Genomic DNA, 24,387 nt, shown 5'->3' on the forward strand with positions numbered 1-24,387 from the left:
ATCGGCTGGACCCCCCGAATCAGCCGCTATCACACCATTGCCGCGGATGTTGATGTCTTCGCACGGTTCGCCTTGACTACAGCTATATTATTAATCTTGATTAAGATAGATGTAACTAACTGACTATGGTAGTCAACTTCGTCCATTGAACTAACTTAGTTACCGTTAACTATAGTTACATACAATTACAATCACATCTTTGCCGCCTCTTCCTCTCCCTTAATTCCTCACCAACGGCTTAATCCCCTTGTGAATCGCCGCAATTCCTCCCGTAAGATTCTCGAACCCACGACCGGGGATCAAGAAGCCAGCCTTCTGGATCATGCCCCGGAACTCCTCCTGACTGGGGAACTTCTCGATACTCTCCACCAGGTACTGGTAGCTCTCGCGGTCGCCGGCGACCAACTGCCCGATTAACGGGATGGCGCTGAAGCTCCACTGCTTGTAGACGGCATTAAACAAGGCGTTATCGACCTTACTGAACTCCATGCACGCAAACACACCCCCGGGCTTCAGCACGCGGAAGGCCTCATTCAGCGCCGCCTGCTTGTCCGTGAAGTTGCGGATGCCAAACACGACCGTATACAGATCCACCGAGTTGCTGGGGATCGAGGGCATGCTCTGCGCGTTACCCTCCAGGAAGGAGAGCCGGTCCGTGTTGTAGTACGGCGTCTGGATGCTGCGCTTCTTGCCCTCCGCCAGCATGTCCGGGTTGATGTCGGCGATCGTCACCCGCGTCGCCGTGTCGTGGTTGATGTTGGTCGCGTGGTCCAGCATGCGGAACGCGATGTCGCCCGTACCGCCCGCGATGTCGAGGATGTTCCAGCCCCCGGTCGTCCCCAGTTCGCGCGAGGGCAGCGAGGAGCCCGGGTTCAGTGAGCGGACGAAGTGGTCCTTCCACAGCCGGTGGATGCCCAGCGACATCATGTCGTTCATGACATCGTAGGAGGAGGCGACCGAACTAAACACGGTTTTCACTAGTCAACACGCAAGAGGGAGTGTCAGCCTCGGAACCAAGAGAAGGGGCTATGCACGTAGACCGCTAGAGCTTACCCATTGACTCCTTCTGCGACTCGGGGACATTTTGGAAGCCGAAATGGGTGAATCGCTCCTCCTCGGAGCCCGGCTTGGGCGGTAGAGCCTGGGCCTGTCGTGTGCAGGAGAAACACCGGTAGGGAGTTTCGGACACGGCCAATCGCCGTCTGGTTTGGGTTTGTAAGCTCCTCCAGAGAGATCGAGACGACATGATGGTGGTATTGGGGTTGTGCAACAGTCAATCGGGCTGAAGAAAGGAAGAGATCGAGAAATGGTCCGCCCCCGGCGGAATTCTACGATAATCGCATGCCTCAGGCACTCACCCTCAGGCCTTCCTTATCGTCTCGTTTTCCTTATCGCCGGCATGGCATCATTCACCACGGTATGAATTGCATTCATCCCACAGCCAGCCAGCCACAAATAGAGGTGAAGTGGTTTGATTTCTCTGCGAACATGTCCACCAGCATTGTGCCTCATGACTACTAATACCAGCATTAGAGGAAATCTCAGAGCATCTGAAGCAACTCCTTATCCCACTACACATGTCCCGGTTATTACACTACTAGGTATATATTTGACATCCATTCACCAATCACCAGACAACATAAATAACTCAGTAGTCGGAGAACAATTCTACCCTCAGCAGCATTCTCCCACCCTAAAGAACCTCACAGTCACTCCCAACAGCACATTTCACCGTCAGGTCCTCTTCTGCAACACTGTCCCCTACCCAGAAAGTCACACCCGCTCCACCAACTGGCGCTCGCCAATCCTGCACCGTGACATCCCACACACTCAAATCTTTCCTGGTCACATTCATAGTCACGACTTCGCTCTCCCCGGACGCCAGGGTCCCGGTCTTCGCAAACGCCCGCAACTGTCTCTTCGGGGTGTCTACTCCAAGAACTGCCTCATCCGGCATTTGCACATACAGTTGTGCCACGGCTCGTCCACTTCGTGTGCCGGTGTTGGTGATGGTCACCGCTACCTCAAAAGCGGTTTCGAAAAGGGCAGGGTTGCCACCCTGTCCTCCCCCGGCACGCGGGGCCGCATGCGCCGTGGTGGAGTAGCCGGCCGGGTACGAGTAGGTGCTTGTGTTGGTAACGCTCTCGGGATCATCCAGATACGGGTACAGGTAGCGCCAGATCCGATCAAGCGTGCTCGGCCATGCGACTTCTTGAGGATCGGGAATATCTGTGGGATAAGTTGGGACCGAAGCCTTGCTTGCTCTCGCAGCGGGATATTCGGTGCTCAGTTCGGTCACAGTGGTCAGAACTGGTGCCGAGTACTGGAACGTCGTGTACGACAATCCGTAGCCGAAAGGGTAGCGGGGGGTGATGTTGGCTTGTAGAAAGTAACGATAGTCGATGTAAATCCCCTCATCAAACCAGTCCTGGATCTGGGACAAAAGTGGCTGTGAGGTGATGATGTCCATGGAGGATGGGTAGTTTGACGCCGATGTAGGGATAGTGTAGGGCAGATGGCCGCTAGGGCTGACCTCGCCATACAGGACATCCGTGAGCGAATAGCCGGCAGTCTGGCCGGGGAGGTGAGCAATAAGCACAGCCTTGACGCTAGGGAGGTCAATAAACGATTCAAGCAGTATAGGGCCAACAGTATGGATCACTACAACCACAGTCGAGAACTCGGCCGCAGCAGCTTGAACGAGCGCGTTGCCGTTGTGCCACGCATCGAAGCCTGCGCTGGTGCGGTCTCCTGGATTGGACTCGACAGTGATGTAGTTCTCGCCAGAGTCAGCGTTGATGAAGACCACAGCGATGTCGGAAGTGGATGGGGTGGCGAGATTGGCAGGGAACGTATCCGACAAGTAAAAGGTAGTCGAATTCGACGTAGTAAGATTGGCAATGGCTTCTTGCGGCGTGACGAGTGAAGGGAGGTGCGAGGTACCACTTCCCCAGCCCATCGTAAGGACGCCCTGGTCGCAGCCCATGTCACTACAGGAGTTGAGGCCGGAAGTGTTGGGCCCAGCATCGGTACCAAACACCTTGAGAGCGGCACTGCGCTTGAGGGGCAATGTGTTATTCTCGTTCTTGAGGAGAGTGATCGCATCTCGGGCAACAGCGTGCGCAGTGATGTTATGGTTGCCTTGCACGTCGACATATTGGTTGACAACGCCCGTCGGGGAGAACAGGGCACCGGGATAGAGAGGGCCTGTTTTGTCGAGCGTGTTGCTCGAAAAGTTGGGCAGAGGATAATCCTCATCCTGACCCATTTGATACCAAGTCGCAACGATCCGAGTGACCTTGAAAACTTAGTATGAAAGGAGCAGGAGGTTGACGATCTCATACCATGTCATTGAGTCGATCCAGCGGCACTGTTCCGTTGAGGATGGCGGTTGATAGCTCGGATCCCCAGTAAGCATCCCCGAGCAAAGGGATGGCCCCATCGCCAGGCATAGCCATGTCAAGTCCGGCGAGGGCAGACGAGACGCCGCCCTGCTGAGCCAGCCAGTCGGTCATGACAAACCCCTGGAAGCCTAACTCGTCCTTAAGGATGCCGCTGATGAGCATGCTATTCTGGCTACAGGCCGAGCGATTCACCTATCCTGATCAGTAAATCCGTCTGGCCTACTGTCTGAGGAACTCACATCGTTGTACGCCATCATCACAGAGCCCACGCCAGCCCGGACTCCCTCCGCAAATGGCCACAAGTACAGTTCATGCAGGGTACGGTCATCGATGTTCGATGAATAACCTTGAGTTAGAACCGAGGTCTCGCGATACATCTCTTGCTCATTCCCAATGAAATGTTTCAAACAAGCTATCGCACCAGTGCTTTGCATGCCCTGGATCGTCAATGCGCCTCCAACTGCCTGCAGGGTCGGATCGGCGCCGAAGCCTTCCCACCCGCGTCCGCCGAGTGGCTTCCTGAACATGGGTCCGACCACTGGACCAAGCAGAACGTTCACACCTTTCCCGCGAGCTTCTTCCCCAAGTTCGACACCACGCTGGTACATCAGATCCTTGTCCCAGGTAGCTCCAACAGTTACCCCAGGAGGGAACGCGGTATTATGGTCCGAGTTGCGGATTCCCAGAGGGGAGTCCTGCATACAGAGGTTTGGTATCCCGAATCGAAGTGCGCTACCTGTTTGACCGACGCAAGGGCCCATGAACATTCCGGTACCGGTAGTGAGGTTGACTTTCTCAGCTAGGGTCATATTGCTCACCACAGCCTGAGCTTTGGCGTATGCAGCACTCCAATCGGATATCCAACCTCCCGGAGGGGCCGGATAGTAGGGAGGCGAGAAGGCTTCAGCGTCATCGTCGCGGCGGCGGTGATCGGCTGCAAGGTATCCTGGAAGAAGCAGGGTCAGATAAATGAGATAATGCCAGACAGGAGTCATTGTCAATGCCCCTGAACGGAAGAAAGGACACGGTCAGACTCAGGAAAACCTTACCATCACCGTTTATGACCCGACAGGCTGCTGAAGATATAGCTACCTGTCTTCCTACCCCAGTCCAAACAGGGATCTTGGATCACGCGGCCTCGAATCACATATGCAGTCTGCACACACCATGACATATGATAGAAGAAAACCAATCAGTGTACAGAGCACCACAGTCAATGTCAACAAGGCAGTCAATCATTGCTGGATGAATAACGATCTAGGGCGACTGGACAGTAGCCTGCACGCATTCCGAATGATGAACGACATTAATCAACCGAGGTAATGGGGTGCGTTGCTGAAAATAGCACCGGTCCGCGCCAGTCCGTGCCAGACAAGGTATGAACTCCGGTGGCTGATAGTTGGTCCTTTTTGTGGTGGTCAAACTGCGGGGGCGTTCAGCTGATGTACCTTTAGCAAGCGACATAGATGAACTGAGAACTAGACCGATGACACCTGCTCATGCATGACAACCCGGTAATATATATGAGGTTGCACTGCTTGTGATTGGGAATATACATCATGTTTGTTGCTGGCAACTGGGTTGTAAAGATAGTTGAGAGTAAGTAGAGAGAGAACAGGCTTTGCGTAAGAGGTCCAGGGGTATCCAGAATCAAGCGAGCCTGTAAAGTGGTCAAATTTGTGCAATGCGTGGTGATGATCCATATCTTGGATACTTGACAGCGGAGGATCGACAGGGGAACGAACAGCAGACAGCGTGCTTGGATCAATAAGCGAACCCGGCTATTCTTGTTCCATCAACAGTCGCCACCACCAAACCAGTAAGGTCGGTCCAGTCAGACACCAGTTAATCTCCCAATCGCAAGCCCATCACCTCCGAATCAATCTTTCGCAGCAGGGTCCTTGTCTCAGAATCAGCCAACACTTTGCCCCTGAGCATCCGGATATTGCCGTAACCAGTTTCTTGCACCTAGACTTTCAGCGCTCTGCTGTGTTCAGCACTGGATCCACTAAACCCTTAGTTCAGTGCTTGGATGGAGGAAATAGCGCGGGGGTTTGATTGATGAACGGGTGTTTTGACCATCAGCTGATTGCAGTCAAACAACACGCCTCATGATCGAGGAGATAACTACTACATGCGCGCGTATAGAGAGGCGAGTGCTTCGGTGCGCTACTGGCGACATTGTGGATCAGGTCTGTCGAGCTGAGTTGGTTAATCTACCTGCTTGAAGGTGGTCAGAAACAGGCATATTTGCTTATCAGGTCCACAGGGCTGTAAGATTACATAGTAACAAGATCCCGGCTGTTGATTCATGGATGTAAACCGAGAAATCCCTTGCTGAAAACATGGTCACTTGACTATTTGTGGTCGATGAGCATGATTGAGTGGCAAGAGTGTGTTCCAAGCTTGTGTGTATCGTCCGCTCATTTAGTGCCATGGATGATTTGAAGACCGGATTCCGGAAGTCGAGGCGCATTGGCTGTTAGACGAGGGGCCAGCAGTGTTTCCACCCTTATGGCCCATGGTTGCATAGATCCGACCTGCCTCTTGATAGTACTAGCAGAACATTTCCAATAAGGATCAATGATCGGGTAGGTGCATCTCATTTGCACGTTAAGTTGTCCTATCACTCATTGTGAAATAGGTGTTGGACCATCCACCCAGAAGGCAGGTCTAACTGTCTTAGCGACAACCCCACCACCCACAGTGAATAAGTCGTTGATCTAAACCAGCCGGTCAGTAGCTTCCAAGTTGTTGTGTCAGTACTCCGAAAACCAAAGTAAGCAAGCCAAATAAAAAACCAGAATGTCTTGTCTATTATCATAATTCATTCCTATAAATGTCTATCTATCCGCTAGTTGAAGTATCCGGGGAAGAGCCAGTTCATGCGCTCACGGGCCTCCGGGCTCCAGTTGGGCTGAGCAGTGCTGAGTCCGAACTTGATGGAGCCCTCGACATGCTTGGCCTGCACCAGCTCGCTGTGCTCGTCCGAAGCCAAAGCATCCAGCACAGCCGTCACAAAGCGCTTGGCGTTCTCCGCATTGGCCTTCATGTGGCCCATCACCATCTCCACGGTCACGTCCGCGGTAGACTCGTGCCAGCAGTCATAGTCGGTGGACATGCAAATCATCTGGTAGGCGATCTCCGCCTCACGGGCCAACTTGGCCTCGGGCAGGCAGGACATGTTGATGACGCTGCCACCCCAGGAGCGGTACATGTTGCTCTCGGCGCGGGTCGAGAACTGAGGTCCTTCTGCGGTTTATTAGCGTCTGGATTGTGTCTGTGTATTATTGTGAGAGGGTCATACCCATGCAGATCAGAGTACCCCGGTCATGGAGAACCACGCCCTCACCCTCCAAACTGTGTCCGCAGGCTCGCACGACCTTGGTAACGCCCTCGTCGAAGGGGTCGCCGAACGGCACGTGGGCAACGACGCCGCCCTCGAAGAAAGTGAATGGACGGATGCCCTTGGTGCGGTCAATGACCTGGTCGGGGATGACGAAATCGCGGGGCTTGATCGCCTCTTGCAAGCTGCCGACAGCGGAGAAGGCGATGATGGTGCGGACACCGATGGAGCGGAGGGCAGCGATGTTGGCACGGGCGGGCACCTCGTGGGGAGCGATCTGGTGGTGGGCGCCGTGGCGGCTGAGGAAGGCAATGGCGACGGTCTTGTTGTTGTGGGAGCACTTGTGGTGCAGGATGGTGATGGGAGAGGAGGGGGTGCCCCAGGGGGTGTTGACGTTGAGGGAGGCGACCTGAGTGAACCCAGGGAGTTCGCGCAAGCCCGTACCGCCAATGACGGCAATGCGGACGGGTTCTGGAGGAGTGAGTGATTGCAGAGGACAGATGGTGAGGCGGGGTAGGGTGATGCTTACCGTCGTAAGTGGTGGGAAGGACGGTCATTCTGCCGGCTATTTGTTTTGGGGATTCGATGCGGATGCGAGGTTTGGAAATGGAGGAGAAATGGCGCCAGAAGGTAGACAGCATGCAAGGATGAGAGGATGAAGAGAGAGAGAGGAGGATAAAAGAAGGAGGAGGAGGACGAGAGAAAGAGGCCTGAAATTCTCGGCGGGGTATTCCCCAATCGGGAAATGGCGATCTTATCGGTCGGTGCCTGAGGTGCCTGCCTGAGTGCCTTGGGCCACACTTGTACGCAAGCTGTACCAAGACCAAAGAAAAAAAAGATATACTTCATGAGTTGATACAACTCCTTATTAATTCTGAAAGTATACATAAGCGCTACATTATCATCTAGACATCTAGACATTAAAGCTCACCATTAGGCAGGCCGCCACTCGTAGTGATGAGCCCCCTTGGACACTGGCCCCGGGTCCTCGCCCTTGACGCCGGGCTTGTTGTATCCGTGAGCGCCAAATAGGTCCATCTGGGCCTCCATGAACTTGGTGGGGAGCATGGTCCCAGCCTCATACTTGAGATACTCCAAGGTGGCCGAAAGAGCCGGAGTATAGTGGTCGGCGACCGTGGAGGCCAGCACGGTGTCTTTCAGCGCATCGAAATGCTTGTGCAACTCTTGCGCCACCTTGTCCACAGACTTGACGTTGGTCAGAGACTCGGTCATGGCGGGCTGCAGCAGGTCGGCGATCGCCTCGGACTGGATGATGCAGCCGTTGCGCCAGATCTGCAGACACTTACTGAGGTCCACGTTCCATCCTTCGTCGTTGGAGGCGCGAGCGATCAACTCCAAGCCCTGACAGAACGAGGCGAGGAAGGCACAGTAGACTGCGCGGCGGATCTTCTCGATGCACGTCTTCTTGTCCTTGATGTTCTCGAGCGGTTTGGGCTTGGGGAGGTCCAACTTCCGGGCGACTTCCAGCCGCTCGGCGCGGTTGCCACTGGCGATGCGTAGGAAATGCGCCGTGGCCAGCGTGGGCGCGGAGACGTGCCGGGCGGCCGACTCCATGACGGACCAGTAAGGGGTGCCTTCCGTGTCGTCGTCATCCTGGACCACCTTGTCGAGGACGTCGTCGAGGACGAAGCCTCCCTCTTGACTGGCGCCTTCGCCTTGCTTGTCGCCTTGAGGCGTCTTCTTGGTGCGGAGAATCTGCACGCCGATGTCCAACAAGAAGTTGTTGCGTAGCTCACCTTCCGAGTTCCACTGCTCGAAAATATCCGCGATCTCTTCGTACTGAAGGCCGAGCCCGTGGTGCAGAAGCGACCAGGCCTCGGCGACGGTGGACAGCATGCCGCCCTCGATGCCGTTGTGGACCATTTTGACGAAATGGCCCGACCCGGCGGGTCCTATGTTGGTGACACAAGGTTGCTTGGTCTTTGTGTCTTTGGCGGCGTATTTCTCCAGCAGCGGGAGGACGAGGTTGATGGCGTCGGGGTCGCCTCCGGGGGAGAGGCTGGGGCCATGACGGGCAGACTGGTATCCCCCGGAGACGCCCATTCCAATCCAGCTGATGCCACGCTCGGCGCAGCGTTTCTGGCGCTGTTCCGTGCGACGATAGTGTTCATTGCCGCCGTCGAGGATGATGTCGCCCTTTTGCAGGCTGTCTTGGATTTTGTCGAGCACGGAATCGGCGGGGTCGCCGTGAGTGATGGAGAAGATGAAGAGTTTTTGGTCGTTGCCAAGGCTTTGGGTGAATTGATCGACTTCATTGAAAGCTTGGATTTTGCCTTTTCCGGTGAACTGGCCCTGGTCGATCCACTGGCGGATGCCGTCGAGGTTCTTGGGATTGACGTCCCAGATGGAGACGTCGAGGCCGAGCTCGTTGAAGGCAAAGGCCATCATGGAGCCCATGTTGCCGGCGCCAACGATCCCGATGTTGGAGAACATGTTGACTGTGATTTTCTTTGAGTGTGTGTGTGTCTATTGTGTACATGATGTGTTGGTCGTGTTAAATGTTGTGTTTTATTGTGGTGAGGAGAGTCGACGCAGATCTTACATCATTCCGATATCCGCGCAGCCCTAATAAATAAATGACACTGACATCATGCAGTTTGACGTATGGTCTATGTAAATACTCCTTCCCCCAGCGCCTGGTGATCGAATGGATCCTGTACAAACAAACATTGTTTATCATTGATTCAGATAAACATTCACAAAATGACTCTCGATATTCCCTTCTCGTTTGCAACCTGTTCTATTGGGAAGCCTACGGACAGTCTGCCCGCGAAGCTGCAGGCGCTGTCCGAGGCGGGGTTCAAGGCGGTGGAACTCGCCTATCCGGACATTTTGCAGTATGCGAAAGAGATTCGGGGGGAGACAGCAGAAGATGATTATGAGGGGTTACGGGAGGTGGCCAAGGAAATTCGGGGGGTGTGCGATAAGATGGGCGTCCAAGTGATGATGCTGCAGCCGTTTGCCAACTTTGAGGGCTGGCCGGAGGGAAAAGAGCGCGAGGATGCCTTCAAGCGGGCGGAGGGATGGATGAGTTTGATGGAGGTATTGGGGTGTGATTTGTTGCAGGTACGATGCTCTTTGCAAGAATACATCCCTCTTTCCTATATGGATGTTATACATTTATCATATTACATACATACTAACAACAATTCAGGTCGGCTCCACCGACACCCCCCTCTCCAACCTCACAACCCACCCCTCCCTCCGAACTGCCATCATCCGCGATCTCCAGCAACTCTGCGACCTCCTGGCCACCAAGAACATGCGTCTTGCCTACGAAAACTGGTGCTGGTCGAGCCACAGCCCGGACTGGTCGACCCTCTACTCGCTCCTCACCGAGGTCAACCGCCCGAACATGGGTCTCTGCCTGGATACTTTCCAGACCGCCGGCTCCGAATACGGGGACCCAACCACGTCCGACGGGTTGATCGAGACGACCGACGGGAAGGCAAACCTCTCGGCCGCGGAGAAGTTCAAGGCGAGTATGGCGCGGCTGGCCAAGACGATCCCCGCCGAGAAAATCTATTTGCTGCAGGTGTCGGATGCGTACCTCCCACACCCGCCGCTGGAGGATACGGTGGTGGATGGGATGCGACCGCGGGCGCGATGGAGTCATGATTTCCGTCCCCTGCCGTACACTGAAGGCGGGTATTTGCCGATCGAGGAGGTGGGGAGGGCGGTGCTACAGACGGGGTTCAGGGGGTGGTTTTCGATGGAGGTGTTTGATGGACGGAGGAGAGAGGTTCCGCTTCAGGAGTATGCCAGGGAGGGGATGCGGAGTATGCGCAAGTTTGTGGAGCGGTGTTCGTGATGATCATGGATTGATTCTTTGTACTAGTACTACAGTATATATCATATGGTACAGGAGTGGGGTGGTAGTAGTAATGTATATGTTTACTAAGAACTAAGTATGGCTGTATGTTTTTACACATCTTTATATAATGCTAGACTGGTGGATGGAAAACCAATAGGGTGGACTACTAGTAGTAAATTGAACCTAACGCCAAACTAATGCAATAATCATGGTATCATTAAGCGTTGCTGGGGTAAGCAACCTTGTAGGTGGGGACGAACTCCTCCTTGATCGACCGCAGACTCACAAACCGCGACAGCAGGTTGCCACTGCCCGCCTTGTCGTTGGTCCCGCTGGCACGCGCACCTCCAAACGGTTGCTGGCCCACAACAGCACCCGTGCTCTTGCAGTTGATGTAAAAGTTACCCGCCGTGTTGCGCAGGGCCTCGTCCGCCGCACGCAGCACCTCCCGGTCCTGCGCGAAGATGGAGCCCGTCAACGCGTACTCGCCCGTCTGGTCGATCTTCTCGCACATCCGTGTGAAGTCGGCCTCGGTCTGGTCCGCGTAGGTGTGCACCACCAGCACCGGCCCGAACAGCTCGCGCGACAGCAGCGGGTGGTCGGGGTTGGAGGTGCGGTAGACGGTGGGCGCGATGTACCAGCCCTTGGACGAGTCGTAGCTCCCACCGGCCAGTAGCTCCAGCTCGGGGTCGTTCTTAGCCTCGTCAATCACCTGGGCCAGCTTGTTGAACGACGCCTCGTGGATCACAGGGCCGCAGAAGTTGGTGAAGGTCGTGGGCTCGCCCATGGTCAGAGCCTTGGTCTCAGCCGCCACGATCGAGAGGAACTCATCGGCGATCGACTCGGCGACGTAGGCGCGCGAAGTAGCACTGCACTTCTGGCCCTGGAACTCGAAGGCGCCACGCACAGTCTGCACGGCCGCATTGCGCACGTCGGCCGACTTGTGCACCAGGTGGAAGTTCTTCCCACCGGTCTCCCCGACGATCCGGGGGTAGCTGCGGTACTTGCCCTCGGCGACACCGTTGGCGATCTGGCCGTACAAGCTGCGGAACACCGAGGTGCTACCGGTGAAGTGCAGAGCGGAGAAGTCGCGGTGGTTGAGCACGGTGTGGGTAACCTCAGCGGCGTCTCCCGGGACGAACTGAATGACGTTCTTGGGCAGACCCGCCTCAAGCAGGATCTGGTGGACGAGCCAGTTGGAGGCGATGGCCGAAGGCGAGGGCTTCCAGACAACGACGTTACCCATCAGCGCAGGGGCACCCGCCAGGTTACCGCCGATGGCAGTGAAGTTGAAGGGGCTGATAGCATAGACGAAACCTTCGAGAGGGCGGTACTCCACACGGCTGCACCAGTTAGTGGGATCCGCAACAAATCCAGGCACGAACACTCACTTCCAGACACCCGGGGAGTGGTGGACGGGCTGGGTGGCGTAGAGCTCCTCGGCGTACTTGACACCGAAACGGAAGAAATCGCACAACTCGGCAGCGGCGTCAATCTCCGCCTGCCAAGCGTTCTTGCCCTGGCCGTGCATGGTCAAGGCCATGAGATCGTAGCGGTACTTGGTGGAGATCAGATCGGCGGCCTTGAGGAAGATGCTGGCCCGGTCGGCGAACGAGGTGGTGGCCCAGGTCTTGCGGGCCTCAAGAGCAGCGTCAATAGCGGCCTGGACATCGGCGACGGAGGCATTGGCGTAGTTGGCGACAGGCGCGTGGTTGGCCGGGTTGGACTGAACCAAAGTCTCGGAGCTCTTGATCTCCTGGCCGGCGATGACCAAGGGCACGTTCAGAGGGCCGCTCTGCTTGGTGCGGGCGAGGGCCTCCTCGAGGGCCTTGCGATCAGGCGAGCCGGGGGCATAGTGTTTCTATCAGACCAAAGTCAGCCAGCGACACCGACCAGCAAGCGCAAAAAAAAAAAACTCACGTTGGGCTCGTTGTCAATGCGAGGGACCTTGAAGGTGGCGTAGGAGCCCATGGCGCGCGACTGGCGAGCCAGGCTGGCGGAGAGGGAAGCGCATTTGGGGAGACCCCGGGCGCGAAGGAGCAAGGAAGACTGCATAATGACAAGCTCTCTCTCTCTCTCTCTCTCTCTTTTTCGCAAAAAGCAAGACAGGCGACGAGAGAAAGAAAGAAGAGGAGAGTGGCGACGCGGGGGAAACACGAAGCTTTAATTGCAGATGAGCAGGCGAGGACAGGCGGTTACTGCCGGTGAGCTGACTCAGCCACAGCCAATGGGGATGGCAGCCGATGCGGTGCAAGGGGGTTTGACCGGAAGGAGACTGATTTGACCGGAGACAGTGCCATATTGTGGTTGTACTGTAGGAGTAATTGAATTTTGGGAGATGGAGATGGTGATGTCTGCTGCTATCAGGAACACCGGCACATGCCGGGTGGGTCACAGTCACCGGCCCGGTCACTCGCCTTGAGAACCACCCGATAGATTATCGTTGGCATTTTTGCTATACATTCTGTGTCTGGCATCTGTCGGAGTACAGAGTAGAAACGAGGTCAAATCAAGTCAATGGCTTGACTAACCAAAATAATGATTAGTCCTGAATATGTCATCTGTTGACCTGTCAAAATTCTCAAGTGCATTCCCCAGATCTAGTGGGTCTTTCCCCGCTAGAGTTAACTTCAATAGCTTCTATCGCGCATTCATACCTGAGGCATAAATAATCTATGTCTATACCACCTATTCCAGCATCTTCGGGCCCATGGTACTTAGTAACAACATCTCTTTGAAGGGAGCGCAAATCAGAATTCCGTAGAACGTGGCAGTGGTGCTGCACTCCAACTTGATAGTGTGCGCCTTCAATATCGCGTCTCATTATACCAGTAGCATACTACATATACCTTGCCTTTATCGGTGGTCAGGGCCTGTTCCGAAAGCCTCGAATAGTACTGGGTAGTTACTACATTGCCCTTGATTCACAGAGAAGGCTGCTTGCAACAACTCCTCCTGATACCTTCGGTGAATCGCTCTGACACTATTGGTCGGGTATTCCTATGCCAGCAGTCACTGTTTCCCTGGCTCATTCATTCAGTAGTGAAAGTATAAGATAAGATTACTATAGGATGCAGACTCGCTCGGCGGACTGCCTTAAAAATCGTAGCCGAATGCTGCCATCAACCAACCATGCAGGTGTCCTCTCTTCTCTCCAGATCAACTTCCCCCAGCATCATCTCGTGAGCCCATTCTGTCCATCCCTAGTATATCTCACTACACCCTCATGAACTTTTCCAGCTCGCCATAACAGACGTCTATCTTCCCCAGATCTATGAAGACTTGAAGGCGCTTGACAAGCCACAGTCAAGAAGCGCAAGCTTCAGAGTCCTGTGTCCCGTACTGTCCCTTCAAACATGATTCCGTTCAGGGCCTCGAACGCATCGATAAAAGCCGTGCAACGCCGTCCATCATGCTTAGTCCCATGACAAATCCATCCGAATCATCGAGCTCACCACGAGAGAGCGTCCATACTAGACCCGGTTCGGAAATTACGCAGTTCTAGGAATCTGGGCATAGAATGAGCAGTACTGAATCCCACAAGGAGCAGCATATCTTACGCGTAGAGCAATTATTCTTGATAGAGAGCTAGCTTCTCTATTAGATGTTTGCAAAGAGCTTCTAGCATAAGCAGAGTAATACTGCGTGGGCGATCTATACCATTGCGCGGTGCTCGGATGTTGCTGAATATCTATAGATTAGAGCGAATATGCACGATTGACTGTTTGCTGCAGCCAGCGATGTAAGTCATCTGAGTTGTTGTCAGGGAACCACTCTAAATTACATGATGGATTAGTTCCAGTTGAGTAGGTTTCAAATTTGGAGCCATCGTGCTTTATACAATGTCCGTCAATTATTATGTAGTAGGAATTATCCATCAAGCAAACACCCTACATGGTCTGGTGGCTGAATGGTGTTGCGAGGTTCAGATCAATCAAAGTTCATGTCTACTAATAATATTCATCTTTGCATGGAAAACAGGCCTACTACTTGGATACGGCTGCGCTGGGTATCTTCTTCTAATATAGACTGCAGCGTCATCTAATCTAAAGCTATCTAACTAAAATAAAGCAGGCACAGTGTGGGCAAGAAGCCAACTTGATTAATTAGAGCCTTAGGATCTTTGCTGTAAAGTAAACAACGCTAAGAGACGTGAAAATATGTCTGAGGCAACACAGCGACTATACAGAGTAGTGCTGGAAGACATACAGCTGTGAAGATGAGAATATTCTGGTACTTATTAATAAATCACTTAAACAACGTGTACCAATGATCTTGCAGCGTGCTTAAAGTACGTGGCCTTACCGGGTACAAGGAGGGGTTGTTGCTCTCAGCCTAATGGAACTACAAGGCCTAGTAGTCAATCTGGAACTAAGATGACTCTCTTGATTGAATATTAAACTGAGAACCACACTATAATTGCCACTGAGTCTCTGGTGTGCTCACCACCTGGCCAAATCAACCCTTTCATCGGGAAGGCGTGGGAAGGTGTGGTTCATGGAATGGAGTTGCTATCCTAAGCTCCCGCTTCAGCTCGTTCACACCTATGGATTAAGCCAACGCACCAGCCACCTAAACTGGCTCCCAATCAGGCAAGCTATAATTAACTATCCAGGAGCTTGTCCCCCTCTCTTATAAATTTCATAATCCCCACCGCTATATATAGTTTAGGTCTTGCCATTTACTGTAATAATGTTTTTCTTATTCTCTGAGCTATTGGAATATTCATCCCGAACATCTCTCAAGCTGTTGCAACATAAACTATGACCTAATCAAAAGTAGTATACTTTTATATATAATCTATAGAATTCTGTTTGCCAGCTAAAGGTCGCTAATTTAGTTGCTGCCTAAGGAAAAGAACAGATTATTTGCCTGAGCAGCAAGACTAGGCCTCTGATTGGATACTAGGAGCAGACTGCATTAGCATGTTTTAAGGCGCTTAAATATGGCTCTCAGTCAGCTGGTGTTGGCACAAATAGATAGTTTCACCGAATCCTCTTCATCTGCTATCTGTTGAAAATTGTCTCAAATTCTCCTCGTTATCTTCTACTCCATCGATCTCAAATACATTTTCATTCGGGTAATTCATTATACACAATGGGTAGTAAAGAGGGCTGTTCTCTCAAACGCGTCTTAAAAAGGACTTTGGGAAAGGCAAGAAAGACAGAGACAGATGACCCTGATAGAGCTGACACTCGGATTTCAACTGGGAGCCCTCAAGGTATGAAATAGATACAACTAATATAACAACTTCTATTTTTTTATATTTAACCCTTTTCTAATATATAACAGTTTCAGCCCCAGCAGTGCTAATCACTAAGCGGCCAACTACAGACCCTCCTATCAGAGACCCGACCGTTCTTAGCGAAGAGTCCAAGACAGAGCGCAACCCTATAGGAACTATTGGAGAAGAGATAACTACATCTTCAGACATAGAGCAAGCTGCGAATTGTTCTATCACAGAACCGTCTACTGTTTCTCGCTGGGACCAAGCCTATGATCAATTGAAAGTCGACCAGCCCGGGCTTTTACTCGACTATGAGACTCTTTTATCCAGAGTACCTATCAAAGGTAGTCCTGAAATCTCAAGTATAGCCCTTCAGCATATTAATATCATATAATAGCTCAGTCAAACACTCCTTCGGCCCGTGGCTCGGTAGACAACACCGGTGATATCAAGAACATCATCCCCGCGAATGATCCAGCTGCGCGTCAAGAGATAATGAAAAGCATTATTGAGCTGGGACTGAAGCATGTTGAGGACAGAAAGTTCAGGGTAACACTTTTAGGCCATGAGATCAGTATACAAGATGAGCTGGACAGAGTTGGTGGAGCAGTGGAATGGGCTCAGGACTATGTGAAAGATGCAATCAAGGACGTGCCGTATGCGCCAGCTGTGATGGCAGGTATTTCACTTATCCTTCCACTTCTGAGAAGCCCAGCCAACGCCGAAGCTGCAAATCGAGAAGGACTTACATATGTGACATCGCAAATGCGCTACTATGTTCAGATGGAGCCACTTCTCCTACCTGAATATCTGAAGAGTGGTGTGAATGAAGATCTGTCTGGGCGGGTGATAGATCTATACAAAGCTGTCATTACTTTCCAGGTACAGAGTGTCCTTAGGTTTTATCGCAGCAGAACTAAGAACTACTTCAGAGATGTCAGCAACTACGATAACTGGAAAGATCAATTAGATCAACTGAAGCAACAAGAGGCAGAGCTGGACAAACAGTTTAAATCAGCTTTGGTAGGCACCGGTGTCAATCAATTGGTCAAGCTGACCGCAGAAGCGAAAGAATCACGGAAAACGCTGAGCCATATTCTTCTTAATATCCAAAAGCAGATGCAGGAGCTTGTTAGCATCGCTCAAAAGAATGAGAAACGCTTAACAGATGCTGAGGACCGACGCCGTCGAGAAAGTCTTCATGCCAGTGATCCTGAGGCTGATAAAAAGCGAATTCAGGATGAGAAAGGCGGTCTGTTTGAAGACTCATACCGCTGGGTGCTCGATAACGAAGAGTTCAAAAAATGGAGGCACAGCAATTGCTCTCAGCTCCTATGGATCAAGGGTGATCCTGGAAAAGGCAAAACGATGCTCATGTGCGGTATTATTGATGAGCTTTCCGAGGAGGTGACTGACGAGGGCAATCTTATATATTTTTTTTGCCAAGCAAACAACACCCGTATCAACAATGCTACAGCAGTTCTGCGGGGACTAATATATATGCTTGTCAAGAAACAACCCTCCCTTATCAGTCATATCCATGATAGTATATCTGAGGATGATAATTCATGGTTTAAACTACAAGATATCTTTTTTGGTATGCTTGGAGACTCGACCTTGAAAAAAACATATCTTCTTATCGATGCACTGGATGAGTGTACCACAGATTTAAAGAGGCTTCTTGGCCTTCTGGTCAATAAATCTTCCGCAAATTCTCAAATAAAATGGATTGTGTCGAGCCGCGACTGGCAAGAAATCGAGAAAGAACTTGACAAAATCACACAAACTCAATATTGTCTTGAGTTGCACGAGGAAATCCTTTCAACTGCAGTTGAATCATATATTCGCCATAAAGTGAATGAATTAGCAAGAAGAAATGGATACAAACCGGATCTACAAGATACAGTGCAGGATTACTTGATGTTGAATGCCAACGGAACCTTTCTTTGGGTAGCTTTAGTGTGTCGGGGACTTACTGATGTCGATCATTGGGACGTCAAAGACCACCTAGAAGAGTTCCCTGCTGGTCTTGATGAGCTTTATATGCGAATGCTAAGTCGGGTGATGGCATTGAGAAGAAATAGTGCTACGATATGCACTTCAATTCTGGGCATAACAACAACCGTTTACCGGCCGATTACATTATCAGAGCTTATGGCTTATGTCGACTTGCCTCAGGAGATCACAGATGACATGCAATCTCTGAAAAAGCTAATAGGACTTTGTGGCTCTTTCCTTGCGCTCCGAGAAGACACAGTTACCTTGATCCATCAGTCCGCGCAAGACTTTCTCCTGAAATACGCATCTCAACATATCGCTCCTAATGGGCTACAAGAGATACACTACTCTATCTTCTCAAAGTCTTTGGAAAGTGTGCATGCAAATTTGAAACGGGATATATACAATCTCAGAGACGATACACTTTCTATTAGTGAAGTCAAGCAGCCAGATCCAGACCCACTAGCTAGTACATGGTATGCATGTCTATTCTGGGTAGATCATCTTATTGACTACTTTCGCGGCAAAGAGACAAGCCAAGAACTGGAAGGCTTTCCTTTAATCAATACTTTTCTATGCCAGGACTTGCTGCACTGGCTTGAAGCTCTCAGTCTATCAAGAAGGATAGCAGAAGGAGCTCGATCAATGCTGAGACTTGAAGGGTTATTAAAGGTATGTATCTATAAGTCTTGATAACTTATCTTTCTAATAAGATTGTAGACAAGAACAAAAGACCTCCAGCTGATTGACAGAGCTCGAGATGCATACCGCTTTATTCTCTATCATAACATAATGATAGAGAATTATCCACTCCAAGTATATACTTCAGCAATATTCTTTAGCCCTCGGAATAGTACAACAAGGATTCAATTTGAGTCTGAGGAACTATCGTCGATGAATGCCAAGTCAATGATAGGCGAGAGCTGGAGTGCCTGCCTGCAGACGCTCGAGGGCCACAGTGGCTCGGTCTTTTCAGTGGTCTTCTCGCATGACTCCAAGCTGCTGGCGTCTGCTTCCGAAGATCAGACCGTCAGGCTGTGGGACGCCGCCAGCGGCGCCTGCCTGCAGACGCTCAAGGGCCACAGTAATTGGGTCAAGTCAGTAGTCTTCTCGCATGACTCTAAGCTGCTGGCATCTGCTTCCGATGATGAGACCGTCAAGCTGTGGGACGCCGCCAGCGGCGCCTGCCTGCAGACGCTCGAGGGCCACAGTCACTGGGTCAACTCAGTGGTCTTCTCGCATGACTCTAAGCTGCTGGCGTCTGCTTCCGGTGATCAGACTGTCAAGCTGTGGGACGCTGCCAGCGGTGCCTGCCTGCAGACGCTCGAGGGCCATGAAGACACAGTTCGCTCTGTGGTCTTCTCGCATGACTCCAAGCTGCTGGCATCTGCTTCTGGTGATCAGACCGTCAAGCTGTGGGACGCCGCCAGCGGCGGCTGCCTACAGACGCTCGAGAGTCATAGTAAATGGGTCCGCTCAGTGGTCTTCTCGCATGACTCCAAGCTGCTGGCGTCGGCTTCCGCCGACCAGACCGTCAAGCTGTGGGACGCCACCAGTGGCGCCTGCCTGCGGACGCTTGAGGACTATAGTCGCTTGATTACAAATCATAATCCGGATGTCCTTAACTTGACTTACCTTGCGAACTCGCTATTCTCTCAAGTAAATCCTGAATTACTGGAATCTCAGGGATTTGAAATCAGTCCTGATGGAACCTGGATTACATGGAATTCAGTAAAGCTGTTGAAGTTGCCGTCAATACTCAAGATATCAGCTGCTGCTGTAACATTTTCGACCATTTGTGTTGGTTTTGGATCAGGGCAAGTTCTTATACTGACTTGTGATCGTTACTAACTAGTGTTATCTACTTAGAGAAGTACATGCGAATATAACATCTTATTATTTACGGTCGTCTACTCTCCTTTATTTTCTAATCTCTTTGCAAAAGGAGGGCCTGGGATTATTCACGTATTTATTATAACAGGTTTTGCCACCTGTATGCTTTCAAACTCTATTAGCTTCCACCTGATTATAAATCTTACCTTGTTATATGACTCATAATATATGTTAACATTAGATATGTATATTCAACGTGTAAACTTTCTGGATAGATAACACTTTATAAGATTAATATCAATAACAGGCCTTAGTTTATGTTGTCCCGCTCGATATTCCACCCGCGCTAATGTCTTGGCAGTGAGTCTGCAGAATATTTCTGTTGTATCTATTGGTCAAGGCAATTTCGAGATCCTCTGTCTAGTCTTACAACTGACCTTCACTTTCACTCACTTTCCCTCCTCCCACTCTCCCCGATTTATCCATTCTGGCAATGATTTGGTGCTACAGCGAGCTGGCGTCTCCACCACCGCATGCTTCAATGGCTTCCAGCTGATGAAGCCTTCAAGGGTCCAGGATCCCCCGGTGGAGACCCGAGTAACCAAATATCCAGCTCCGCATACCAGCCACAACGACTCCCGTTGGAAGCATTCCGTGCAACCAGTTCCTCTCCCCCCTCCCTGGCCTCCCATCTTGATTACTACTACTACTACTACTAATTACTTGACAATTCTGGCTCCATGATGACAAGACGTCACTTTTCTGTTGATGCCTGTCTCGGCTAAACTCCGATAATTCCTATTTGTCATTGTGAATTTGGGATAAACCCCCTTCTTTCTCCTCTTCTTGCTTCTCCTCCCTGTGAAGTGCGTTTCCCCCAAACGTGTCTTCTTCCTGCCAGAGCATAAACCATGCGTGCGCTACCCACCACAGCGATCACGCTATTAGGCGCATCTTTGTTGCCCTCTGCAACCGAAGCCCAGTATGTCCGAGATTTGAGTGCCGAGGACTGGACACTGAGTAGTGCCGCCTTGAATCGCACGGTGCCAGCCCGATTTCCCTCTCAGGTGCATATGGATTTGCTAAGAGAGGGAATCATTGGTAAGGATTCTGACCTCTCTTGTCTCTTGGTTAGACGATTGGAATGATTACTGATCGTGTGCCTTGTCTATTGTTGACAGATGAACCGTAAGTATACACCATGCGCCATCTCTGCAATTTCTCTTGGTGATGGGAGGGAGTGCATTCGCCGAGCTGACACACTCTCCTCAGGTATAACGATTTGAACGATTTCAATCTGAGGTGGATTGCGGATGCCAATTGGACATATACCAGTGGGAAGATTGAAGGCTTGTAAGTGGTACCAAACCAATACTCGGGTAAACCTGGGGCGGCAGATTTGAGCCGGAAGATGCTAATCGCGCTCCTAGAGGCGATGACTATGACTCGACATGGCTAGTTTTCGACGGGCTGGACACCTTCACCTCAATCTCGTTCTGCGGCCAGTTCGTCGCGGCAACGAACAACCAGTTCCGACAGTACATGTTCGATGTCTCCTTTATTCTTGAGGGCTGCGGTGAGAGTCCGACCTTGAGTATCGAGTTTGGTAGCGCGCCGAAGATTGTGGATGCAATCGCTCAGGATCCTAATTCTCCAAGTGAGTTGTTGTCCTTCAAGTGGCAAGAGTTCGGGTGTGGGACGACTCGCTGACGATGGGGATTAGCATGGCCCGAGGGCGTGCAAATCACATACGAATACCCGAATCGTTGGTTCATGCGCAAGGAGCAATCTGATTTTGGCTGGGACTGGGGTCCAGCGTTTGCACCGGCTGGGCCCTGGAAGCCCGGATATGTGGTTCAGTTGAAGCAGGCGGAGCGGGTATATGTTCGCAACACGGATCTGGATATCTACCGGCAAGGACAGATCAATTACCTTCCGCCAGATCAGAGCCAGCCGTGGGTGGTGAATGCCAGTCTTGACTACCTAGGCACTCTGCCGGAGAACGTTTCCATGGCGATTGAGGTGAAAGATATCCAGACGGGCGAGATCCTGGCGTCCCAGCCACTAACAAATGTCACCTTCGCTGAAGGCTCTGTCACGGGAATTACAGTTTTGGATGGAGTGGAGCCGAAGCTGTGGTGGCCCCAGGGCCTGGGTGAGCAGAACCTCTACAATGTCACCATTGCGGTCACCGATGGGGGAAACCGCTCCATCGCTGAAGTGACCAAGCGGACTGGCTTCCGAACGATCTTTCTCAACCAGCGCAATATCACCGATGCTCAGCTAGCCCAAGGAATTGCCCCGGGCGCGAACTGGCATTTTGAAGTCAATGGGCATGAATTCTATGCCAAAGGATCCAACTTGATTCCGCCTGATAGCTTCTGGACCCGAGTCACTGAGAAAACCATGACTCGGTTATTCGATGCCGTCGTGGCAGGCAACCAGAACATGCTCCGCGTCTGGTCGTCCGGAGCCTACTTGCATGACTACATCTACGATCTGGCGGACGAGAAGGGGATCCTGCTGTGGAGTGAGTTTCAATTCAGTGATGCGCTGTATCCAACGGATGAGGCATTCTTAGAGAACGTCGCCGCGGAGGTAGTCTACAATGTGCGACGCGTCAATCACCACCCATCTCTGGCCCTGTGGGCTGGAGGCAATGAGATCGAAGCGCTGATGCTTGTGCTCGTTGAGGCGGCCGACCCCGAGGCGTACCCTTTCTACGTGGGCGAGTACGAGAAGATGTACGTCAGTCTCTTCCTGCCACTCGTCTACGAAAATACGCGGTCTATCTCCTATTCTCCCAGCAGCACGACTAACGGCTACCTGGACATTGACCTCTCGGCGGCGGTGCCCATGGCTGAGCGATACGACAACACCACCGAGGGCGAATACTACGGCGACACAGACCATTACAACTACGACACGAGTGTCGCCTTCGACTACGGCTCCTACCCGGTGGGTCGGTTCGCCAACGAGTTTGGCTTCCACAGCATGCCGAGCTTGCAGACCTGGCAGCAAGCGCTCACCGACCCTGACGATCTTGCCTTCAACAGCAGCGTGGTCATGCTGCGCAACCACCACTACCCCGCCGGCGGCCTCATGACCGACAACTTCCACAACACCTCGCTCGGCATGGGTGAGATGACCCAGGGGGTGCTCAGCTACTACCCGACGCCGGACATCCCCTCGGACCCGCTGGCCAACTTCAGCGCCTGGTGCCACGCGACCCAGCTCTTCCAAGCCGACATGTACAAATCGCAGATCCAATTCTACCGACGCGGCAGCGGCCTGCCGGAGCGCCAGCTGGGGTCGTTGTATTGGCAGCTCGAGGACATCTGGCAGGCGCCCTCGTGGGCGGGGATCGAGTACGGCGGCCGCTGGAAGGTGTTGCACTATGTGGCGCGCGACATCTACAAGCCCGTGATCGTCTCCCCGTTCTGGAACTACACGACCGGCGCCCTGGACATCTACGTCACCTCGGATCTGTGGACCCCTGTGACGGGCACCGTCACGCTCACCTGGCGCGACCTCGCGGGGCGGCCCGTCGCGTCCAACGGCGGCCTCCCCGCCGCTCCGCTGCCCTTCCACGTCGGCGCCCTCAACACCACCCGTCTGTACCGGATGAACCTGAAACAGCAGCCCCTGCCGCGGCACGAGGATGTCATTCTCACGCTGGAGCTGAGCGCCACGGGTCGCTTGCCCAACGCCGCCGCCGCCGCCGACGACGACCAGGCGGAAACCACCTTCACGCATGAGCAGTGGTTCACCCCCGCGTTCCCCAAGGATTTGTCTCTGGTTGACCCCAGGGTGCGGCTCACGTATGATGCGGAGAGAGAGAAGTTCGTGGTGGAGGCGGCCGGCGGGGTGGCGCTGTACACTTGGCTGGAACATCCCGAGGGGGTGGTGGGGTACTTCGAGGAGAATGCGTTTGTGCTGGTGCCGGGCCAGAAGAAGGTCGTGGGGTTTGTGGTGCAGGAGGATGAGACGGAGGGGGAGTGGGTGAAGGATGTAACGGTGAAGAGTCTGTGGGATTTGAATGAGGGTGGGAAGCGGAGGGTGTAGATGATCCGTAGTGGGGGTTATTGGTAGTAGTAGTGTCTTTGACGATGTCAGTTTGTGTGTATATGTATGAGCGAATGAATTGCCAGCGGTTATTAGTTATGGGCATGAAATCGCTGCACCAGCACCAAAAGACGAACCGTCTCTCTTCCTCACTTCCAAGCACAATTTCGTCTTACACCAGCGAACTGCCACACCCGCCCCCCTTGAATTAATTCTCCATGGTGGGTCTTAGTCTCGATTCTGCATGAACTGTTTATCCCTCTATCTTCCAATGATGTGTCGAACCGAACACCCTCACAACATCGACTCCAAGGGCTGCCACTCTCCTGGACACAACAGAATCAGGGTAGTACATCATCCATTTCGTGCTTGAAAAGAATCTCCAACAAGAACCCTAACCACACTACCAACCAAAACCTCGAAATTCTACCCGTCCGTCCAGATAAAAAGAAAGGGAACTAACTATACACAGATCCGATTAATTCTTAAAAGGATAACAACAACTTACTAGGAAGTGAGTGGCACCTCTAAGCGCGCGTCGAGCAGCACGTGACACCACCCTTGCCCTATATCTTAAGCTCATCAGACCCGGCCTCGGCATCTTCTGAAATCTGCAAAGTGATGTTATCTTGTTCACCTGTTCTTAGCTGTAGCGCGCTACGGATCAGTCATCTGTTCC

General features: G+C 52.3%; 7 protein-coding genes across 7 annotated transcripts; 3 read left to right on the forward strand and 4 right to left on the reverse strand.

The window, feature by feature from the left end:
* Nucleotides 1-131: 131 nt before the first annotated feature.
* Nucleotides 132-1,283, reverse strand: BP01DRAFT_322070 (class I SAM-dependent methyltransferase). Its single transcript, XM_025572749.1, has 2 exons — nt 1,054-1,283; nt 132-977 (listed from the first exon to the last, which is right to left on the reverse strand). Exons 1-2 carry the CDS (start codon nt 1,244-1,246, stop codon nt 220-222), a joined length of 951 nt encoding a protein of 316 aa, XP_025430130.1. The 5' UTR covers nt 1,247-1,283; the 3' UTR covers nt 132-219.
* Nucleotides 1,284-1,693: 410 nt separating this feature from the next.
* BP01DRAFT_383948 (beta-glucosidase) lies at nt 1,694-4,399 on the reverse strand (the record flags this gene model as incomplete). Its single annotated transcript, XM_025577464.1, has 3 exons — nt 1,694-3,298; nt 3,345-3,596; nt 3,644-4,399. The coding sequence occupies 3 exons, from the start codon at nt 4,397-4,399 to the stop codon at nt 1,694-1,696; spliced, it is 2,613 nt and encodes an 870-aa protein (XP_025430131.1).
* Nucleotides 4,400-6,204: 1,805 nt separating this feature from the next.
* BP01DRAFT_416882 (6-phosphogluconate dehydrogenase, decarboxylating) lies at nt 6,205-9,292 on the reverse strand. Its single transcript, XM_025579224.1, has 4 exons — nt 7,700-9,292; nt 7,558-7,562; nt 6,712-7,221; nt 6,205-6,656 (listed from the first exon to the last, which is right to left on the reverse strand). The coding sequence occupies exons 1-4, from the start codon at nt 9,202-9,204 to the stop codon at nt 6,259-6,261; spliced, it is 2,418 nt and encodes an 805-aa protein (XP_025430132.1). The 5' UTR covers nt 9,205-9,292; the 3' UTR covers nt 6,205-6,258.
* Nucleotides 9,293-9,399: 107 nt separating this feature from the next.
* Nucleotides 9,400-10,668, forward strand: BP01DRAFT_358041 (sugar phosphate isomerase/epimerase family protein). The gene is made up of 2 exons (XM_025575338.1): nt 9,400-9,837; nt 9,926-10,668. Exons 1-2 carry the CDS (start codon nt 9,475-9,477, stop codon nt 10,580-10,582), a joined length of 1,020 nt encoding a protein of 339 aa, XP_025430133.1. The 5' UTR covers nt 9,400-9,474; the 3' UTR covers nt 10,583-10,668.
* Nucleotides 10,669-10,680: 12 nt separating this feature from the next.
* prnC (delta-1-pyrroline-5-carboxylate dehydrogenase prnC) lies at nt 10,681-12,691 on the reverse strand. The gene is made up of 3 exons (XM_025575339.1): nt 12,506-12,691; nt 11,977-12,446; nt 10,681-11,928 (listed from the first exon to the last, which is right to left on the reverse strand). The coding sequence occupies exons 1-3, from the start codon at nt 12,638-12,640 to the stop codon at nt 10,803-10,805; spliced, it is 1,731 nt and encodes a 576-aa protein (XP_025430134.1). The 5' UTR covers nt 12,641-12,691; the 3' UTR covers nt 10,681-10,802.
* A 2,882-nt stretch (nt 12,692-15,573) lies between these two features.
* Nucleotides 15,574-19,764, forward strand: BP01DRAFT_424449 (uncharacterized protein). Its single transcript, XM_025579698.1, has 4 exons — nt 15,574-15,806; nt 15,878-16,156; nt 16,210-18,482; nt 18,531-19,764. Exons 1-4 carry the CDS (start codon nt 15,683-15,685, stop codon nt 19,659-19,661), a joined length of 3,807 nt encoding a protein of 1,268 aa, XP_025430135.1. The 5' UTR covers nt 15,574-15,682; the 3' UTR covers nt 19,662-19,764.
* Nucleotides 19,765-20,471: 707 nt separating this feature from the next.
* Nucleotides 20,472-23,783, forward strand: BP01DRAFT_89641 (beta-mannosidase mndA). The gene is made up of 5 exons (XM_025580210.1): nt 20,472-20,744; nt 20,825-20,831; nt 20,916-20,996; nt 21,074-21,300; nt 21,367-23,783. The coding sequence occupies exons 1-5, from the start codon at nt 20,555-20,557 to the stop codon at nt 23,706-23,708; spliced, it is 2,847 nt and encodes a 948-aa protein (XP_025430136.1). The 5' UTR covers nt 20,472-20,554; the 3' UTR covers nt 23,709-23,783.
* The last annotated feature ends 604 nt before the right edge of the window (nt 23,784-24,387 follow it).

Source organism: Aspergillus saccharolyticus (assembly GCF_003184585.1).
Source record: "Aspergillus saccharolyticus JOP 1030-1 unplaced genomic scaffold BP01scaffold_22, whole genome shotgun sequence".
Taxonomy (NCBI): Eukaryota; Fungi; Ascomycota; class Eurotiomycetes; order Eurotiales; family Aspergillaceae; genus Aspergillus; species Aspergillus saccharolyticus.

Excerpts from the sequence above, each read along its gene's own strand:
- BP01DRAFT_322070 (XM_025572749.1), bottom strand. The coding sequence starts at position 1,246 with ATGTCGTCTCGATCTCTCTGGAGGAGCTTACAAACCCAAACCAGACGG. Across the intron at positions 978-1,053 it reads GTCGCAGAAGGAGTCAATGG|TGAAAACCGTGTTTAGTTCG; the intron begins GTAAGCTCTAGC and ends CGTGTTGACTAG.
- BP01DRAFT_416882 (XM_025579224.1), bottom strand. The coding sequence starts at position 9,204 with ATGTTCTCCAACATCGGGATCGTTGGCGCCGGCAACATGGGCTCCATG. Across the intron at positions 6,657-6,711 it reads GGGTACTCTGATCTGCATGG|AAGGACCTCAGTTCTCGACC; the intron begins GTATGACCCTCT and ends AATAAACCGCAG.
- BP01DRAFT_358041 (XM_025575338.1), top strand. The coding sequence starts at position 9,475 with ATGACTCTCGATATTCCCTTCTCGTTTGCAACCTGTTCTATTGGGAAG. Across the intron at positions 9,838-9,925 it reads TGGGGTGTGATTTGTTGCAG|GTCGGCTCCACCGACACCCC; the intron begins GTACGATGCTCT and ends ACAACAATTCAG.
- prnC (XM_025575339.1), bottom strand. The coding sequence starts at position 12,640 with ATGCAGTCTTCCTTGCTCCTTCGCGCCCGGGGTCTCCCCAAATGCGCT. Across the intron at positions 12,447-12,505 it reads GCATTGACAACGAGCCCAAC|AAACACTATGCCCCCGGCTC; the intron begins GTGAGTTTTTTT and ends TTGGTCTGATAG. Across the intron at positions 11,929-11,976 it reads CACTCCCCGGGTGTCTGGAA|CCGTGTGGAGTACCGCCCTC; the intron begins GTGAGTGTTCGT and ends TAACTGGTGCAG.
- BP01DRAFT_424449 (XM_025579698.1), top strand. The coding sequence starts at position 15,683 with ATGGGTAGTAAAGAGGGCTGTTCTCTCAAACGCGTCTTAAAAAGGACT. Across the intron at positions 16,157-16,209 it reads ATCCAGAGTACCTATCAAAG|CTCAGTCAAACACTCCTTCG; the intron begins GTAGTCCTGAAA and ends ATCATATAATAG. Across the intron at positions 18,483-18,530 it reads GACTTGAAGGGTTATTAAAG|ACAAGAACAAAAGACCTCCA; the intron begins GTATGTATCTAT and ends ATAAGATTGTAG.
- BP01DRAFT_89641 (XM_025580210.1), top strand. The coding sequence starts at position 20,555 with ATGCGTGCGCTACCCACCACAGCGATCACGCTATTAGGCGCATCTTTG. Across the intron at positions 20,997-21,073 it reads AGTGGGAAGATTGAAGGCTT|AGGCGATGACTATGACTCGA; the intron begins GTAAGTGGTACC and ends TCGCGCTCCTAG. Across the intron at positions 21,301-21,366 it reads TCAGGATCCTAATTCTCCAA|CATGGCCCGAGGGCGTGCAA; the intron begins GTGAGTTGTTGT and ends GATGGGGATTAG.